The sequence below is a fragment of the Pseudochaenichthys georgianus genome, chromosome 1 (assembly GCF_902827115.2).
Source record: "Pseudochaenichthys georgianus chromosome 1, fPseGeo1.2, whole genome shotgun sequence".
Lineage (NCBI taxonomy): Eukaryota > Metazoa > Chordata > Actinopteri > Perciformes > Channichthyidae > Pseudochaenichthys > Pseudochaenichthys georgianus.
In genome coordinates this window covers 26,897,775-26,917,188 of record NC_047503.1, presented here as the reverse complement: position 1 = coordinate 26,917,188, position 19,414 = coordinate 26,897,775, and the positions used below count along the sequence as shown (strand labels likewise).

Below are 19,414 nucleotides of genomic sequence, written 5' to 3'. Positions count from 1 at the left end.
GCATGTCATAAGCATGTTGTGTCTTATACTATATTACAACTATATTATAATAAAATAATATAGTATTTATATTATTGAATTGATTATGATTATTATTATTAGTAGAAGTATTTGGCAGGAAATGCAGACGTATTCACATGTTAACGCATACTGAACGACATACATGCACATTTACCTTTTACCTCACTGTATAAAAAAGAAACTGTGTTGATAATAATAATAAACAGGAATTATATTTGCAAAGCAGCCTACTTTGTTTCCAAAAAAAATAGTTTCACTCCTGTCGGTTGGGGGGGGGGGGCCTCATCTCACAATGTCGCTTGGGGCCCCAAGTTGGCCAGGGGCGGCCCCGTTTTCTTCTCTGAATTATTTTATTTATTTTGTGCACTCTAATCAATATTAATCAAACTATTGTTCGTTTATACATTTTAAGAATGGCGTTTATCTTTTTTGAGAATGAGTTCTTATTTTATTTAATGTATTTGGGTTTACAACAGATGATACACGTTTGTGTCAGTAAATGTGTACTAACCATAGACTGTATATATAAAGGTAATAACAGAGGCGGGGGGGTGTGTGGAAATAACGAGGACAGAGCTGCTGTCAGACGATCAGCTGTGCAGCGTCATCACAAACTGTCACAATTCACATGTTATGTCACGCTTGTAGTTTTGTCTGTGTTGGTGTTTTTCTTGTCTTTGGGTTTCCTGTCTTATTGTGTTAAGTGTTCACCCCCGTTTCCTGCCTGTCTGCTTTCTGTCTGTTTCCCTCCCTGATTACCCGATTGTGTTCACCTGTTGTCCTTGTGTTTCTCCTCCCCTGCCTGGCTGTTTCTCGTTGTCATGATTACCCCTTCTTGTATTTAGTCTTGTCTCTGTCTGTGTTCAGTGTTGGGTCATTGTTTGTTGGTGACGGAGTTCACCGGAGAGTGTTCTGTTCTGTATTTGTCATTTATCCTTTATCCTTGGAATAAAGGGTTTCTCAAGAGTTATCTGCATTTGGGTCCTGCTTCCTTCACTCATCCGTGACAGAATGATCCAACCAGAAATGGACCCAGCAGATGACCCTTTTGAGGTGGAGCTGCAACAGTTTTCTTTTCCTTTGGAATGTTGCCACGATTGGTGGAAGGAAGCGTCCAGTGTTCGGCTGAAGGAGGCCGCCCTGGTAGAGGAGCACCGGTTGGCGATGGAGAAGCCCGACTTGGTGGAATTCTTACCTGACTGGATGTTGGACTTCCTCTGGAGGTGTGAGTTCCAGCCTGCTGACTACAGACGTCTCGGAGTGTTCCGTCTGGAGTCAACCTCTGCTTTTTCCCCAGTTCCTGCTCCTATTCATGAGTCTTATGCTGGAACTCGTCAGGCTTATGGAGGTCCACGGAGTATTCAGGCGGCTGCTAAGAGGAGTCGTCGCAAGGCCAGACAAGGAGCCCGGGCCCCAGCAGCCATGGTCCCAGTACAGGCGCCAGCAGCCATGGTTCCAGCCTCAGTCCTGGCCCCAGCAGCCACGGTTCCGGCCCCAGCAGCCACGGTTTCGGCCCCAGCAGCCATGGTTCCTGCCCCAGTGCAGGCTCCCGCAGCCATGTTTCCGGCTCCGAGTCCGCCCCACACAGTCATGAACCGGGCCCCAGAGCTGGATCATACAGCCATGTTTCCGGCTCCAGGGCCGGCCCCAGCGGCTATGGTCCCGGCTCCGGGAGCGCCCTATACGGCCGTGTTTCCGGCGTCGAAGCTGGAGCTTATAGACAGGATTCTGGCTTCAGCAGCCATGTTTCTGGCTGCTATTCCGGTCCCTGCAGCCAGGGTTTCGGCCCCAGTTCTGGTCCCAGCAGCCATGGTCCCGACCCCAGCTGCCTTGGTTCCAGACCCGGATCTGGTCCCGGCTGCCACGGTCCCATCTCGGGTTCCCTCCTCTGGTTCCTCCTCGAGTCCCCTCTCGAGTTCCCTCTCGAGTTCCCTTCTCTAGTTACTCTTCTAGTCCCTCCTCTAGTCTCTCCTCTAGTCCCCTCTTTAGTCTCTGTTCGAGTTCCCTCTCCAGTTCCCCCTCGAGTCCCCTCTCGAGTTCCCTCCTTTAGTCCCTCCTTTAGGCCCTCCTCTAGTCCCTCCTCGAGTCCCCTCTCTAGTTCCCCTCTCGAGTTCCCTTCTCTAGTTACTCCTCTAGTCCCTCCTCTAGTTCCCTCTTTATTCTCTGTTCGAGTCCCCTCTCTGTTTCCATCTCAAGTTCCCTCTCCAGTTCCCCCTCGAGTTCCCTCCTTTAGGCCCTCCTCTAGTCCCTCCTCGAGTCCCCTCTCTAGTTCCCCTCTCGAGTTCCCTTCTTTAGTTACTCCTCTAGTCCCTCCTCTAGTTTCTCCTCTAGTCCCCTCTGTAGTCCCTTCTCGAGTCCCCTCTCTGTTTCCATCTCCAGTTCCCTCTCGAGTTCCCTCGTTTAGTCCCTCCTCTAGTCCCTCCTCGGGTCCCCTCTCTAGTTCCTCTCTCGAGTTCCCTTCCCTAATTACTCCTCTAGTCCCCTCTGTAGTCCCTTCTCGAGTTCCCTCTCTGTTTCCATCTCGAGTCCCCTCTCCAGTTCCCCCTCGAGTCCCCTCTTGAGTTCCCTCCTCTGGTCCCTCCTCTGGTCCCTCCTCGAGTCCCCTCTTTAGTTCCCCTCTCAAATCCCCTCTCGTGTTCCCTTCTCTAGTCCCCTCTGGAGTCCCCTCTCCAGTCTCCTCTCGAGTCCCCTCTCAAGTCTCCGCTCGAGTTCCCTCTCCATTCCCTATTCAAGCCCCTACGCAAGTGTCGTTGGAGGTCCCGCCGTCTACTCCCCTGCCGGGGGTCCTGCCAACCCGGTGTCCTGTGCCGTTGGAGGTCCCGCAGAATACTCTTCTGCCGGGGGTCCTGTCAACCCTTTCTCCTGTCCCGTTGGAGGTCCCGCCGTCTACTCCCCTGCCGGGGGTCCTGCCAACCCTGTGTCCTGTGCCGTTGGAGGTCCCGCAGAATACTCCCCTGCCGGGGGTCCTGCCAACCCTGTGTCCTGTGTCGTTGGAGGTCCCACCGTCTACTCCCCTGCCGGGGGTCCTGCCAACCCTTTCTCCTGTCCCGTTGGAGGTCCCGCCGTCTACTCCCCTGCCGGGGGTCCTGCCAGCTCTGTGTCCTGTGTCGTTGGAGGTCCCGCCGTCTACTCCCCTGCCGGGGGCCCTGCCAACCCTGTGTCCTGTGCCGTTGGAGGTCCCGCCGTCTACTCCCCAGCCGGGGGTCCTGCCAACCCTGTGTCCTGTGTCGTTGGAGGTCCCGCCATCTACTCCCCTGCCGGGGGTCCTGCCAACCCTTTCTCCTGTCCCGTTGGAGGTCCCGCAGAATACTCTTCTGCCGGGGGTCCTGCCAACCCTTTCTCCTGTCCCGTTGGAGGTCCCGCCGTCTACTCCCCTGCCGGGGGTCCTGCCAGCTCTGTGTCCTGTGCCGTTGGAGGTCCCGCCGTCTACTCCCCTGCCGGGGGTCCTGCCAACCCTGTGTCCTGTCCCGTTGGAGGTCCCGCCGTCTACTCCCCTGCCGGGGGTCCTGCCAGCTCTGTGTCCTGTGCCGTTGGAGGTCCCGCCGTCTACTCCCCTGCCGGGGGTCCTGCCAACCCTGTGTCCTGTGCCGTTGGAGGTCCCGCCGTCTACTCCCCTGCCGGGGGTCCTGCCAGCTCTGTGTCCTGTGCCGTTGGAGGTCCCGCCGTCTACTCCCCTGCCGGGGGTCCTGCCAACCCTGTGTCCTGTCCCGTTGGAGGTCCCGCCGTCTACTCCCCTGCCGGGGGTCCTGCCAGCTCTGTGTCCTGTGCCGTTGGAGGTCCCGCCGTCTACTCCCCTGCCGGGGGTCCTGCCAACCCTGTGTCCTGTGCCGTTGGAGGTCCCGCAGAATACTCCCCTGCCGGGGGTCCTGCCAACCCTGTGTCCTGTGTCATTGGAGGTCCCGCCGTCTACTCCCCTACCGGGGGTCCTGCCAACCCTATATCCCGTGCCGTTGGAGGTCCTACCGGGGGCCCTGCCAGCCCCATGTCCATCACCGGTCTCGCCGGGGTTCCTGCCAACTCCTGGTCCTTTTCCGTGGGGGATCCTGCCGAAGCCTGTCCGACCGGCTCCGGTTTCTGTCCGGCCGACACCGGGTCCTGCCCGATCTCCGGAACTGGCCCATCAGCGCTTTCCTGCCCGGCCTCCTGATCCTGTCCGGTCGACACCGGCTCGAGCCCGGCCCCCTGAGAGCCGCGGTCTTCGCCCTCGAGCCCGGCCCCCTGAGAGCCGCGGTCTTCGCCCTCGAGCCCGGCCCCCCTCGAGCCCGGCCCCCTGAGAGCCGCGGTCTTCGCCCTCGAGCCCGGCCCCCTGAGAGCCGCGGTCTTCGCCCTCGAGCCCGGCCCCCTGAGAGCCCGGCCCCCTGAGAGCCGCGGTCTTCGCCCTCGAGCCCGGCCCCCTGAGAGCCCGGCCCCCTGAGAGCCGCGGTCTTCGCCCTCGAGCCCGGCCCCCTGAGAGCCGCGGTCTTCGCCCTCGTGCCCGGCCCCCTGAGAGCCGCGGTCTTCGCCCTCGGGCCCGACCCCCTGACTCTTCCTGCCGTTGCCTTCGCCCTCGGACCCGGGTCCCTGACTCTTCCTACCGCTGCCTTCGGTCCTCCATGGTCCCCACCTTGGACTCTGTTTTGACCCCGGGCCATCCGCCCGAGACCCCTTCCTGGTTCTCTGCCTTGTCCCCGGGCAGTCCGCCCGAATCCCCCTTTTTGGACTGTACCTTGCCCCTCGCGCCGTCCGCCCGTGACCCCTTCCTGGTCCTCCGCTGTGTTCCTGGGCTGTCAGCCCAAGACCCGTCCTCCGGACCCCCTCCGCCCACCCTGCTTAGGGTTTTGGACTTTTTTTTTTTTTTTTTTTTTTTTAGGGACGTCTAGAATCCGTCCCTTGAGGGGGGGGTTCTGTCACAATTCACATGTTATGTCACGCTTGTAGTTTTGTCTGTGTTGGTGTTTTTCTTGTCTTTGGGTTTCCTGTCTTATTGTGTTAAGTGTTCACCCCCGTTTCCTGCCTGTCTGCTTTCTGTCTGTTTCCCTCCCTGATTACCCGATTGTGTTCACCTGTTGTCCTTGTGTTTCTCCTCCCCTGCCCGGCTGTTTCTCGTTGTCATGATTACCCCTTCTTGTATTTAGTCTTGTCTCTTTCTGTGTTCAGTGTTGGGTCATTGTTTGTTGGTGACGGAGTTCACCGGAGAGTGTTCTGTTCTGTATTTGTCATTTATCCTTTATCCTTGGAATAAAGGGTTTCTCAAAAGTTATCTGCATTTGGGTCCTGCTTCCTTCACTCATCCGTGACACAAACGGACGTCGCTTCACGTGACGCTCCGGAGGAAAGGACGTCCCATTGCTCTTAAAACTAAGGCCCAATCCCAAACCACTCCCTCGACCCTACCCCTCCGTGATGGAGTGAACTCCGTCTGTAGCCACACTCGCAGCTCAACGAGGCTCCCTCCTGTCAGATGGAGGGAGTAAATACAGCAGCAAGCTTTGGGACGGCCTCCCCTCTCTCCGGCAGAAACAGGAAATGCCATAACTATATGTAACAACGGTTTCAAATCAGCATCTCTTAGACAAAAAGTTTAAATGAATAACTCAAATAAAACTCCAAACATCTTTCATTGTGTTTCAAAGCTCTTTTAGTTTTAAACCTGATGTTTATAAGCTTTTTAGTTTTTGCAACGGTCTGTAAATATACACAACTTTATAATAAAATGCACACATTTACCTTTTCTAGACTAAACACATGATCCTAAGTTAAAAACATATGAGGTTATCATGAGGTTGTTAACATCGCAATTTATCAGTGGATGTTTGCTGGAACTACTCGTAAACAGCGTGTTTCCTGACGGACACACACAGCGTGACTCCGGTCAGGTAGAGACCGGTCTCAAGTCTGCACCGCTGCAGACTCGCTGTTTGAGTGCTTGATAGCCCACTCCCCCTCCACACTCGTTGCTTTGGAACAGCCCTCAATATGGCGGACCCTCCGCGTGAACGCGCAAACGGAGGGGTAGGGTGTAGGGGTAGGGTGTAGGGGGCGGTTTGGGAATGGGCCTAAGGCTGAAGTCGAATAGTCCATTTAGCTTAGGAACCTTCCTAAAGGAGTGAAATGACCCGGAAGTCCCTCAGTGGCAGCCATGATAAGTGCCGTTCGAATTCTCTAGAATGATGAGAATGATAGGAAAGGAGGTTTCAAACTTCCTTTATAACCTCCTTTAGCTTAGGAACCACTGGACCTCCCTAACCGGCAGGAGAAGCGAAAATGCTGCCCCACAATGCCTTGCAGCCGCAGGATTTGCCGTCACTCAACAGTCGGCCGTTCACGGAAACAACCGATTATGACCGAGAAATGATATCATGAAAGTTACGGTGCTTATTAAGCATTTTAAAACATAGGTGGTAAGTTGCCAAAGTGCTTTGTTTTGAACGTTCATCAGTATTATAATCAAAAAGAGAAATATGAACGTTAGTTTTCATTGAAATTATAAAATAAAGTCAACATTTCAGTCTTTACTGAGCTGTGTGGGGTTTGTTCAACTTTTAAAAGATGTTTGAATGGTGATATACACAGTGATAGATGTTAAGGACTAACGTTTATAATAAATACATCTGTATTGATTTTAAGATCTTTAGTTCATACAATCATACGTATTGGGATCATTTGTATTAATGTGGACCGGAGGGAGAGGGTGACGAGCATAAGTTTCACTTTCCTTTTTTATTTAAATTCCAACTTTGGTCATGAAGAATATGTTTCTCTGTTGTCCACGTTCATAAAGCAAAGCAGCAGCATCAGAGCACGGTGCAGAGTCTCTAGATGAGTTTACAGTGGTCCCTCGTTCTTATTAAACATCCATGTTGTAGTCCGCTGTATAGAAAACTGTTTCCATAGTTTCCCCACAGCAGCAGACGCACACAATGACGTCCGCTGGCGCATCATAAACACGTCGGATAGTGAAAGTGCATTCGGATTCTCTAAAGTACCGCAGTCTCTTCTCCTAAGTCCTTTTGAATTCTCCTATCCACTATCCCTTAACCCCGTGACGTTTCACTCAGAGGTCAAGGAATAGACGATAGGGTTAGAATTTAGGAGCTGATTTTTAAACTATCCGACTGCAGCCTAATTTCCCTGCTCTGGTTTCTGTCGTCCATCTTGGTTTAGAGAAATGTATCATGCACTTACACTGACTTTCCAATGAGTGGCAGTGTATGGGATGATGCAATAGGGTCCTACTGTATGTAGCATGCCATCAAAACCCATGCATGTACAAGAAAACTATATCCACTATAGCCTCTATGCGTGAAAGGGTTGATTACCATTTGTGTGTTAAACAAATATAATATGACAACAATATAATAAAACATTATCACTTTTTTCATCTGTAACGTGTTGTTGTATAAGGCCTCTGAAGCAGAAGTTAACGTTTAAAAAAAATTATAATAATCTAATATGGCCCTAGCAGAATGATACTCATATTGACTAAACACATGTACTGAACAACTAATGGTTAGTTTGGTTAGATGCTTATTTGGCTATGTGAAAGTAAGTTACACTTTATCATTTTATTTACTTGAATCTAGACAGATTAATTCCAATTAAATAAAGAGATGAGTATAAAGAAACGTTTCTAGGTTGGTGAGTTAAAAAATGCCCCTCACAAGTTTACAAAGCAAGAAGCCAATACTAACCAATCAGGTGTGTTGGTCGTTTGACTGGCAGTTTGTTCACCCTATCAAGGACGAGACTATTTCAAGAGGGCAGGCCCTAAAGTTATGGTGTTGTCATAGACAAGACACATGAGCATTTCGCCCCTGCCAGTGTGCGTGTCTTGTTGCGCGGAGCTGTGTGGATTGCATGGAGCTCAGCATGGACTGCAGATACAAATTTTTATCCTGAGGACATCTGCTCACTAAGTTACCAAGTAAGTCTTGTTTCTTTTGTTTTAGTCAGTGCTGTCATGGCGCAGGTTTAGTGGCAAGAATTAACCTGACATGAGTTCCCGTATTGTATACTCGCACATGTAGGCTACCATGAGATGCATGTGGAAAACTTCTCTAATGTAACCCCTTTAATATTTTAATTTCTAACGAAAGTGTCCGATCAACAGAATGTTGCTACTTACAATTGCCACTTTGTTTTGTTTAGTTACATGTGCATGTGCAACAGCGTTTCTATGATCCTATGTATTTCTACTTTCACAATGTTGACACGGATTCACTCGTGTTTCTATCCCTGTCAAAACTCCCTAAGGTGTCATGTTTTAGGTGCAAACTATTTAGAGGATGTTGTCCTCTCTGACAGGGAGCTCACAGTGTCAGGCCCACAGCTGTGTCTTCACTTACCACTCACTATTATAAATGACCTCGATTATTTTTGCTACAGTGTATGCTTGAAATTAGCTACATGATAATTTACTAACAACTTTTTTCTTTTAATTCCAGAAGATATGGAGAATGATGTCCTATCCACTGCTGTCAACACCCAGGGGTCATGCCCTATCCTGGATGGACCCTCTATTCCCTCCCCCATCAATTCTCCTCCTGTAGTCTCCAATAACATCTCTGCTTCTGCCTCTGACCTTGCAAAATCTTCATCCTCAAAAGAGACCACCTCAGAACCCATACAATTAACTAACTCCTCTCAAACATCTGTTCACACCATTTCTTCCTTTCCTTTTTTAGAGGGTTCAAAGCCATTAAGTCCCACTGTGCTCTCTGAACCTGCACCTAAACCCTCCTCTCCTCCTCCAAACAACACTGCAAACTGCACTGCTCCTGAAATCCCAAAAATGTCATCCCTTTCCAAACTCAAATCTGCCTCCTTCACATCTGCTACCATGGCTCTTAACACTCAAACAGATTCCTCTGACTCTTCCTCCCCTCCTGCTTCCACTGTGGATCCTGCAACTTCTTCCAGCGCTACTGTTAAACGCACCTTTGCCTCCATGGCCAAGCGGGTAATAATACAGGAAAGACTAAGGAAAGCCGAGGAGGATGAAAAGGATATAGAAGATGGTAAGAATGCCTTTGCTTTGAGTATTTGATTAAAAATTATATAAAAAGTTATCAAAGCAGAGTTAACCCGTCTTGGATAAACATCTCTTTATCTTTACTTAGTCACCTTAATCTTGTTTTGTAAAGCAACTTGGGCTGCTTCTATGCATAAAATGTGTCATACATAAACAGACATTAATACAGCAATTTCATTTAATTAAATAATTGTGTTTTTACTATCCAATGGCTCCATTTCATTCGACATCTACACTGTTGACTACTGGTTTTACTCAGTGACTGAAGTTCTAGAGAGAGTTGGGCCTCCACATATACATTACCTTCTCCTCTTTACTGTTTGGCTGGCAGGTTAAAAGTAGTCAGCATATGTACAAATACTTTGGCAGCGTCTTCCCTTTTGCCGTGCATGGAACACATGCCTTGGTGAACTTCTTTAGTAATGCTGATGGTTGGTTAATCTCCTATGTGGTCCAAATTGAAATATCTCAGCCACTATAAGATACATTGGCATGAATGTCTGTGCTTATATTCTAAAGGATGAATCCTAGAAGCGTTAGTGGTTCCATGGTCCCTTTTTCTAGCACCAACAGCAGGTTGGCATTTTTGGCTTTTCATGATATCGACTGGAGTGTCATGACTTTTTGTACAGACATCCATAGTGCCCAGACCATGAATTATAATGACTGGTGATCCCTGACCTTTTATGTGGCGCTTCTATGAGGTTTATATACTGTAAATATGGTTCTGAGAATATTTCATGCCATTTTTAAAAGTTTTGTAATCCTTTTATTGTCCCAATTCCCCTGTACCGTATTACGTGAAAGTATGATAAGATCCATATGTTAGCATTGTCTTTGTGAATATGTTAGCTTGCTGACATTAGCATTTAGTTAAAAGCAGTGCTGTGCCCATGTAAAGATTCACATGTTAGTATTGGCTAGCCTTTTTGTCTTGTTGAAGACATCGGGTACATACTCACCTTTTGTGAGGAACTTTTAAGGAACCAATTTACATTTTACAATTAATGATACCTATAGGTTTATTTGTAACTGATTTGAATAATTACTCATTTAAACTCTGATGTTTGTATTCCCCCTACTGGAAGTGAAACAAACTGTAAAATATTGTTGCTGTACATAAGAGGCTGTGACATTTGAAATAGGGACACAGTCAAAGAGGATGAACCCTTGTGCTTAAAGGACACTGGATTGACAGAAGCAGTTATTAAACGTAATGCAATTTACAAGTAATGGTGTGACATAGTATCGATTAACAGTGTTGAAGAAGCTCTCGGGTCTTGTCACAGGATATCTGCTCAGAAAGACAGATGTACCTATTTGCACATTGATCCTCTGACTTCTAGTTATTCTCATGTTACAAGATAAGTCACAGGGATTCATTTATCACTGGCCGTTAACATATAATTCACAAATCAGCACTGTGTCCCACTGCTCTTTCATTACAGGCACTCTCTGATACAAGTTTGTCAGTGACAGTTTTATGTAATCCATTGATTGATTGAGTCGTTTTTGATCCCCTCTGTTCACATCCAGATGACGAACCAGAGGAAGATTTGTCTTTGGAGCAGTTGGAGGAGAATGCCACTGCGGGTGATGCCAGAGCCCAGACCCGGGTGAGTTAAATCCCCCTAGACTGGCACTTGGCATTGTTTTCAGTCCTGCTGGTTGCCTCAGTCTGGTTGTGAGCATGTGTCTATTTTTGTCCACTTGGAAGATGATTCCATGCTTTTCATATGATACACCAAAATACTTTTGGACATACAAATCATTATGCATCAGCCAAACGACTCGCTGCACCCTCGCTGCGAGGGGGACCCAAGTTCCCATCAGCAAAAACACGTGGATTTGCTATCCTGGCTCCAAAATGGTGGAATGAGCTCCCCATTGACATCAGGACGGCAGAAAGCTTACACACCTTCCGGCGCAGACTGAAAACTCATCTCTTTCGACTCCACCTGGAGCGATAGAATTACTAACAAAGAACTGCTAACAGAGCACTTATATACTAATAAAGGACTGGCTTATCTATAGCCAGTTGAGTAGCACTTGAAATACTTGGCTCTATGAAACCTGATGTACTTTATGATTCTGTTTTCTTCAAGGTTGTGTCTTCCTGGTCGAATGTACTTATTGTAAGTCGCTTTGGATAAAAGCGTCAGCTAAATGCAATGTAATGTAATTATGAACACTTTTACAGTGTATTGCAGTGCTGCACTGAATTTGTAAATATTAAAATATGCACACTGTCTTTCCTACTTTTGGCTTCTAACTGGTACATGTAAAAAGAGGTGCTGGCAGCAGAAAAAGGGGTGGTTTGAGGTGGAAGACGAGCCTTTACATTTAATACCCACTAGCTCTGAAAGGGTACATTCCTAAGTGGCTTCTTATGTGGCTTAATCTTTCCTCTGCTACATGTCATGCATTTTCAAATACCAATAACCTAAATAACCACAGGGTGTGTGTGTAAGGGAACATGTGTGCCCAGACCAAGACAGTACATGGATGTACATACATTAAGGAACAGATAAGATGATCCAATGCTGTCTCCTAATATAATAGACAAGCTGTGCATTATGTAAGACATGCTATGCGAACATACAGTCATACACAGTACATTAAAGTAAGGTATATAGTTACAGTATGAGAGAAGCGCGACTACATTGTCAATTTGATATTTCACATATATATTTAATGAGCATTACTGAGGGGAACCTGAGATCCAAAATGTTAAAATTACTGCTCTATTGTAGTTATTGTGCACATGACATTACCCACTTGACATGACATTAAAGAACTTGGAAACCTGAAATGCGTTCTAATAAATCAGGTTTTTGAGATGATAGTTGTTGTATCTAACACAGACAGAAATATATTCATGTGGTTTCATATGATCTCGTCCCCCTATAAACAAGCACATTTAATGATAACTGTGAGAGAAGAAAGTTTTGAAATGACAGTTGAGATTAGAAAACAGTCACTTGATATGCCTCTGGGGCCCTGCCTCCCCATTTGCCATTGACAAACATTGACACTGATGGCCACAGTGACAGGGAATTATGGGTTGTTTAGTCATCTGTTGTGTTACATGTACTTAACTTTGAACTTTCAGATTGTCACCATTTTCTACCAAAGAAATACAAATAGTGTGCCTTGAGTATCATGCAAACTAATGGCTGACTTTGTGTGACTGTGCTTGGATCAAGTTAGATCAAGCCCCCACGCTAATATCATCTCCCCGTCTGTATTTCAGCTGGCTCAGCACTACTTGCTTCTTTCTGAAGATAAGGACACAGAGCTAAATAGTCGTCTGGCTGTTAATTGGCTGATTAAAGCAGCTAAACAGGGAAGAAAAGGTGCATCAAGGGCACTGCAGCGCTGTTGGATCCAGAGAAAAGGTACCTTTACAAAATACAATAAACTGTAATTGTGTTTATAGTTTCTTAACTGTTCTTTGTCTGTCATCCTCTACTAGGAATCACCCCAGAAAATGAGGTGCACGTGCGCAAGTTGGCAACAGAGAGTAGGTTTGAGCTGGCTGTGCGTAAAGCAGCCATGATGATGTACTGGAAACTGAATCCTGAGAGGAAGAATAAGGTGGCTGTGTCTGAAATGCTGGAAAATGTCGGGCAGGTCAATGCAGTGCCAGGTGGGATGAATATCGAACTGTAATACTAAAAAAAGAAGAAGATTATAACATAATATTTTATTTCTTTTTATTATTAACAACATGCCTATACACAGAATTAAAGTCATGTGGACAAAGACAACATCAACACCGTATCGAGCCTTTTATGAATTTTGACAACAATCCAGCCTTACGTACTACGGACTGCTCAGATTTAATTTCAAACCTTTATGTATACAGATAAATCCCATTGAGATCATTGATCTCTTTTTCAAGGGAGACCTGCTCAAGTAGTTCCACATGAAACATAAAAACATAAACAGAACAACAAAAGGACATCATACAGCATCATTTACATAATTATCCACATAAACAGGTACCAATAGCTTCCGATTGACTAGCATCCAACCGAGCTTTAAAAACATTTAGTGGCACCAGATTGTTCAGTTTCCATTTAATTTGAAGACTATTCCAAGACAGAGGAGCTGCGCATCTAAAAGCTGTCTTCCCTAAGACAGTCCTAGCAGTTGGCACATTTAATAAAACCACAGCATTCGATCTCAGGCAGTAGCCACTTACAATTCTCCGTGAGATCAGGGAGCAGATATAAGATGGAAGTTTCCCTAACATGGCTTTGTATATAAAAATGTACCAGTGACTGAGCCTCCGTACAGTTAGTGAAGGCTAACCAGCCCTTGCATACAGGGTACAGTGATGGGTTAATGCTTTACAGTTTGTCACAAATCTCAGTGCACTGTGATACGCAGCATCGAACTTGACCAGGCAATTGGCAGGTGCATTCATATAGACCAGATCTCCATAGTCCAGCACAGGTAAAAAGGTCACAGTGACTAGCCTTTTCCTGGCCTCAAGCGAGAAACAGGACTTGTTCCTGTAGAAGAAACCTAGCCTAACCCTCAGCTTTTTAAGCAGGTTATTGACATGACGTTTAAAAGAGAGACAATCATCAAGCCAGATACCAAGGTATTTGTAACAGGTAACCACTTCAAGTTTTATTCCTTGCGTAGTTACAATATCTAAAACAGGCTCTGGTGTCTTTTTAGCTTTAGAAAAGAGCATTACCTTGGTTTTATCAACAAGATTGCAGTAGCATCTTGTTATGATAGCTTCCATTGGGTCAAGTATATCACATATTCCACTTTGTAATTTCATTATTTGCAGCTGTCATGTTGAAGAATATCACATTACATGCAGGCCTCCAGGAAAATATTTTTAACTTGAGTGATGTTGTGGTCGTTCTTTAACAGTAGGTGGCACTGCAAGCAGGAATCCTGTCCCAACCTCAGGCCAGACCCAGAAAGTATTGGAGAGCATGGTCAACAATAAGTGTAAGTATGCGGACAGAGGACACACACAAACCAAGAATATAATACGTTTTCTTTTATAACCGCTTCCTTTCTGTGGTCTTAGCTTCTCAGATGGTGGACCTGGATGACTTTGTAGAGATGACTAAAAAGTATGCACAAGGTATTATCCCCTCTACATCTCAAACTGACAGCCAGGTCGAGGCCAAGACTGAAAGCCCTACGCCTAATGACAGAAGAGAGGAGGTGAAGACCACATCAGCAAAAATGTATGTGTCATCATAAAGACACAGGTGACATTATATGTTTAATTGTAACTATTCTGATATTGTGTTTAAAGCAGAAAGCTGAGCTGATACCATCGACATGCAAGAAGGCCTATAAACGATCTTGGAGTTTTGGCCGAAGTGGGATGATGGACAATGGGGGAATGCAAAAGGCCATGGACATGAAATCACGCTTAATGGTAATCATAGCTAGTGTAACAATTCATTCTATATTGCTTAAATTATCCTTCATTACCTTTTGTTGTGGATGTTTTATGCTTGTTGACTTAATTTTCTTTCCTGGTTCTTGAATGATAATGTCTCTGGTCTCTCTGTATATTTGTTTTTCCTCACTTCAGATTCTGCAGTACCCGCTGCATGCCATCATTGAGATGAAACAGCACCTGGTGGACTGGGCGTCTCGGGCCGGTGTCCAGTGGCTGAGCACAGTCATCCCCACGCAACACGTCAACGCTCTTATTTTCTTTTTCATCATCAGCAACCTGACAGTTGACTTGTTCGCTTTTGTCATCCCCTTACTCGTCTTTTACCTGTCCTTCATCTCTATGATCATCTGCACATTGCGTGTTTTCCAAAGCAGCAAGGTGATTTATTTTTATTGCAAAAAACATTCTTGCTACATGTTTTCTGTTCTGTCAAGAAGATTATGTGGGAAGTTTTCCTTTTTGTCAACGCCTCTTTTACCAACTATGCCAGTGACTCATTAAGTAGAGTCATACAGTCATTTTTTTAAGTTTCAAAAATCACACCAATTTTATAATAAATCTGACCTGTTGCAATAACATGAAATCAAAATTTGCAGTTTTGGTGGTACTGCTTTATGAATATTAAAAATCTTATTTTTAACTCAAAGTATTCATGGAGACACACCCAGGGGCATAACGATTTAGAGCCCCCCATGGCTGTAATCTGAAAGATTTCACTTGAAGAGACACATTGCCAAATGCAAAGAAACGTAAATAACACACACAAAACAACTTCAAGTACACACTTAATGAGTAAAAAGAGGCACTTAACAACTACAAAAAGACACAACAACAAAAGTAGTTTGTGCCCAAATGCCCAATGTCCCATATTCCTCCTATAACTTTTAGCAATGTCTTTTTTTTCTTTGGCCTATCATTGTTCTTCTATTTTCTGTCACAGACTTGGGAGAACTTCAGAGCCCTGACATCTCTTCTGACACGTTTTGAACCCAGCCTGGATGTGGAGCAAGCAGAGACCAACTTTGGCTGGAACAACCTTGAACCATACCTCTACTTTATTGTGTCCGTTTTCCTCGTCATTTTCTCCTTCCCTGTTGCTGATAAGGGCTGGATCCCCTGTTCTGAACTCTCCACTGTGGCCATATTCTTCACTGCCGTCAGCTACAAGAGCCTCAGTCCCACTGCTGCGGCGTATGCACGCCGGGCAATGGTCATAGAGGTTAGACAACACTGGCACAACATTATGATCAGAAACACAGTTTTGCATGTTTTATCCTATTAACATAAAATCACACGGGTATATTTACCAATATTACTACCAGTTACACTTCAACACAGAATAAAGCAACTTAGTAGTTTGTCGATTTTCGACAACTTCAAGGAAACCCTTAGTATTGTTTTGTGTGAATTCTCAAGTTTTTAAAGTTTAGCTTGAACTAAATCAAGTGTTTGTTTGTACTTTTAATCCAGGTCGCATCGTCTTTGTGCTGCCTGACCCAGTTCCTGCCAGAGAAAATGGCAGTGCTCCGTTTGCTGGGGCGCACCGTTGCCACACTGCCACTAGGGGAGTCAGTGGTGCTGAAGCTCAGTCTCCCCTGCCTGCTGTATGTTTACCTGTTCTATCTGTTTTTCAGGTAAGTAGGAGCAAAGTGCTCTATTGGATGTTTGTTTAATAACAGTTCAAATACTGGATTGTGTCAATGAGCTTTAAAGTCCACTGCAGCTTTTTTTCATTATTATTTGTTCCCTTTGAAAATATATATTTATTTTCTCCTCTTTCCCTTTGTTCCACCTTCAGCATGGCCAGGATGCGTGGTTTCAGAGGGACGTACTGCTTCCTGGTTCCATACCTTGTGTGCTTCATGTGGTGTGAGTTCTCTGTGGTGCTCCTCCAGAGTTCCTCTGCCGTGGGTCTAATGCGCACCTGTGTGGCCTACTTCCTCTTCCTGTTTGCCCTGCCTGTTTTGGCTTTTGGCCTCGCTGCCATGCTCTTAATCCAGGTCTTCAAGTGGTTCCTGGAGCTGGAACTGATGAAGGTGATTGTGACCCTGGTAGTTTGTGCCATCCCTGTCACCCTACGGCTGTGGACACGGTTCAGCATGTCTATTCTCGATGTCTTCCACTCACTAACCCACCGCGGCCCAGTCAAACTCATCTTACTCTGTATCTCCATGGTGATCCTGTTCTTCTCTATCTATGTGTATCATGCAGAGGGACAGAAAGTGTACAATTCCACACTGACTTGGAGAAAGTACAGTCAGGTGTGCGGGCCACCTGCCTGGGAATTGAAAGGCAAGGCCCAAACGCAGCTCTTCTGTAGCCACCTGCATGGCCACAGAGTCACCTGGGTGGGCCGTTTTAAGCATGTCCGGGTGGCTGATACGGATAACGGGGCACAGTCGGTCATCAACATGTTGCCAGTGTTCTTAGGAGACTGGCTGCGCTGCTTATATGGAGAGAAGTATCCCAAATGTGAACCAAAGAATGATACAGTTGCAAACCTAACGGCTGCCAATTTGGATGCATCTGCTACCTTTTCACTGCCCATATTGCTCGGTACACAAGAAGAGGAAGAGATGTGTGAGATTAAGGCTCTGGCCAAGCACACCTGCCACATCAAGCACTTTGACAGCCACCTCTTTGCGGTGACAGTAGGGATGATCGGGGATGCAATTGTGGAAGACCCAGCCAGGGATATAGTCCTAATAGCCAGCCATGAGTTCAAACAAGTTCTGCTGAACATAAATCCTGGTAATATGGTGGAGTTCAGCACCAAGTTGGACGGACGTCTAGGAGACAGAGCTCCTTGCTTCGAGTTGAAGGCAATTCGCTGTCTGGACTGTGTTTCGTCTCTGCTGACTGGAGGCAGGCAGGTGAAGATAGAAGGGGACTGGAGACGCACCACAATGAGAGCCTTGAAGTTTGCCTTTGATTTTTTCTTTTCTCCCTTCCTGTCAGCAAAAATCAACACATAAGTAAGTCAACACGACAGTCAAGCTAAAGTATTAAGGATTCACTTACATCTTCTTAAGGAAACTATGCTCTTCTTTGCATTGTGATCATGTTACTTATGTAACTTGTGGTAATGTTTACAATTTGATCCTACATGGATCTACAGTTCATGTTTACGTATTGCTTTTTTAACAATGCAATAGTTATCGTAACTTTAACGTTTTTCATGGTAGTGCATGAGTTTACAAATATTTCACTTCTATGGTTCACATAACTTAAAAGCAGTCAATAACGGTCAGTTATCAGCTTTGGGTTTAGACTTCTGTCACACTTGCTTTAATCCTGTTAAACCCAGAGACAAAAACAAGTTTTTTTTTATTTTTATCCAACATTAAAATATGACCTTGTAAATTCACGTTTCAATTTCCAGTATTGTTTTACATTTGATAACAATCTGTAATTTGAAGGTGCCAGATTGTATGCAAAGAAGCTTTTGTTAAGTGCTGATTTCTACTAAAGATACAGTACACTTGTTGAGAATCAAAGATCAGAGTGAAATGTATTTTTGATAAAGCAATATTGTTGCTGCTTTAAAGGAATGTCTTACTCATATTAGGAATATGTTTGCATGTACAGTATGTGTGTGATGTAAATGTCCATCTGGCTATTTATTTATGTAGGTTGTGTGACATTATTTATTCTTGGGTCTGTTAGCAAAACATTATCTGGCTCTGTTGTCTTAAAAGTTTCTGGTCTTAATCTTATTTTTAATTGATGATCAGATTGTCCTGTGCCTTAAGCTACAATGTGCATTACATTTCAACTTAAAAACTAAACTTAAAACATTGACCTAGTTTTTTTTTCACGTTTGCATTGAGGCTGTATATAAACCCGCAAACTTGTCAAAGTATGCAGCTGTAGTCTCAGTTTCATGGTTTGTATTTCGTACTCGACAACAAAATGCCACAGCTAAGATGTCAAGGGTGAAGCGACTGAATTCACCGGTAGGTGAAACTTCTTAAAGTAAATTATTTTTTGGGTGGTTAATCCGACTGTAGACATACCAAATAAATATTGAATAGACTTCATTCCGTAGAAATAGAGGGCCAGTAGTGTGAATAATTGAAATGACTTGTTTTGCTATATAGTACAGAGTGCCTTTACATTATTCTGGTGTTGCGATAATAAAAAAAACAAATAAATTGCCACACATTTCAAATATGCAACGTTGCCTCACTATATAAATAGAAGTATTAAGTATGTCTTTATTGCTTGAGCAAATTATTCGGTTTTAACAGATTAAATAATTTTGAACTGTACATTTCAAATCATCAGAAAAGCTAAAGTCTAATCAAAGCTAAAGATGTGGCTGTTTTTCATATGATTAGCATTAAATACTTGCAATGCATAAAAAGCCATATATATGAACAGTATTAAACTGTAACCTCAATTCACCTTTTGAATGAAAATCATTGATTTCGGGCCTGTATACTGTGAATGAGTGCCTTCTTTATTCAGTATGGGAGCGTGCAATGAGTAATAAAGTGCTTGTCTTTCAAACAAAACTTCCACACGGATGCTTTTTTCAGGTTCATAGTCTGAAAGTATTTCATTGATGAAAAAATAAAATGTCCAATGAATATATACACAAAGACATAAAACGATCCAATACATTACTTTGTCAGATTTCATGTTATTTTATTAATGCACATTCCTTTCATTCACCTCATTTGAGTTGTGTTTTTTTCATGTTAGACTTTTCTTTTTAAAAGTATGATAGATATACACGCTAGTAGCATTGAGTAATGGCAACATGCAGCTGCTGTGCTCCTGAACACAAACCCTTTCACAGATTGCATGTGGTGATGATGGTTCTGATGTGATTACAGCTGACTTGCTCTAAACTACCGCTCACCATAGGAGGACTGAGAGTTGGACCTAGTATAATGCCTCAGATGGCCTGTCGTGTCATTGTGGATTTTGTT

At 45.0% G+C, this 19,414-nt stretch overlaps 1 protein-coding gene across 2 annotated transcripts; it reads left to right on the top strand.

Moving 5' to 3' along the window:
* Positions 1–7,813: 7,813 nt before the first annotated feature.
* Positions 7,814–18,815, top strand: wfs1a (Wolfram syndrome 1a (wolframin)). Of its 2 annotated transcripts, none has more exons than XM_034081182.2 (12): positions 7,814–7,924; positions 8,445–9,017; positions 10,568–10,647; positions 12,285–12,429; positions 12,507–12,680; positions 13,928–14,008; positions 14,091–14,230; positions 14,328–14,450; positions 14,610–14,855; positions 15,418–15,696; positions 15,948–16,111; positions 16,276–18,815. In XM_034081182.2, the coding sequence occupies exons 2-12, from the start codon at positions 8,450–8,452 to the stop codon at positions 17,450–17,452; spliced, it is 3,177 nt and encodes a 1,058-aa protein (XP_033937073.1). In that variant the 5' UTR covers positions 7,814–7,924; positions 8,445–8,449; the 3' UTR covers positions 17,453–18,815. The 2 variants fall into 2 exon arrangements, with proteins under 2 accessions (XP_033937073.1, XP_033937065.1); XM_034081174.2 differs by having other exon boundaries at positions 14,325–14,450.
* The last annotated feature ends 599 nt before the right edge of the window (positions 18,816–19,414 follow it).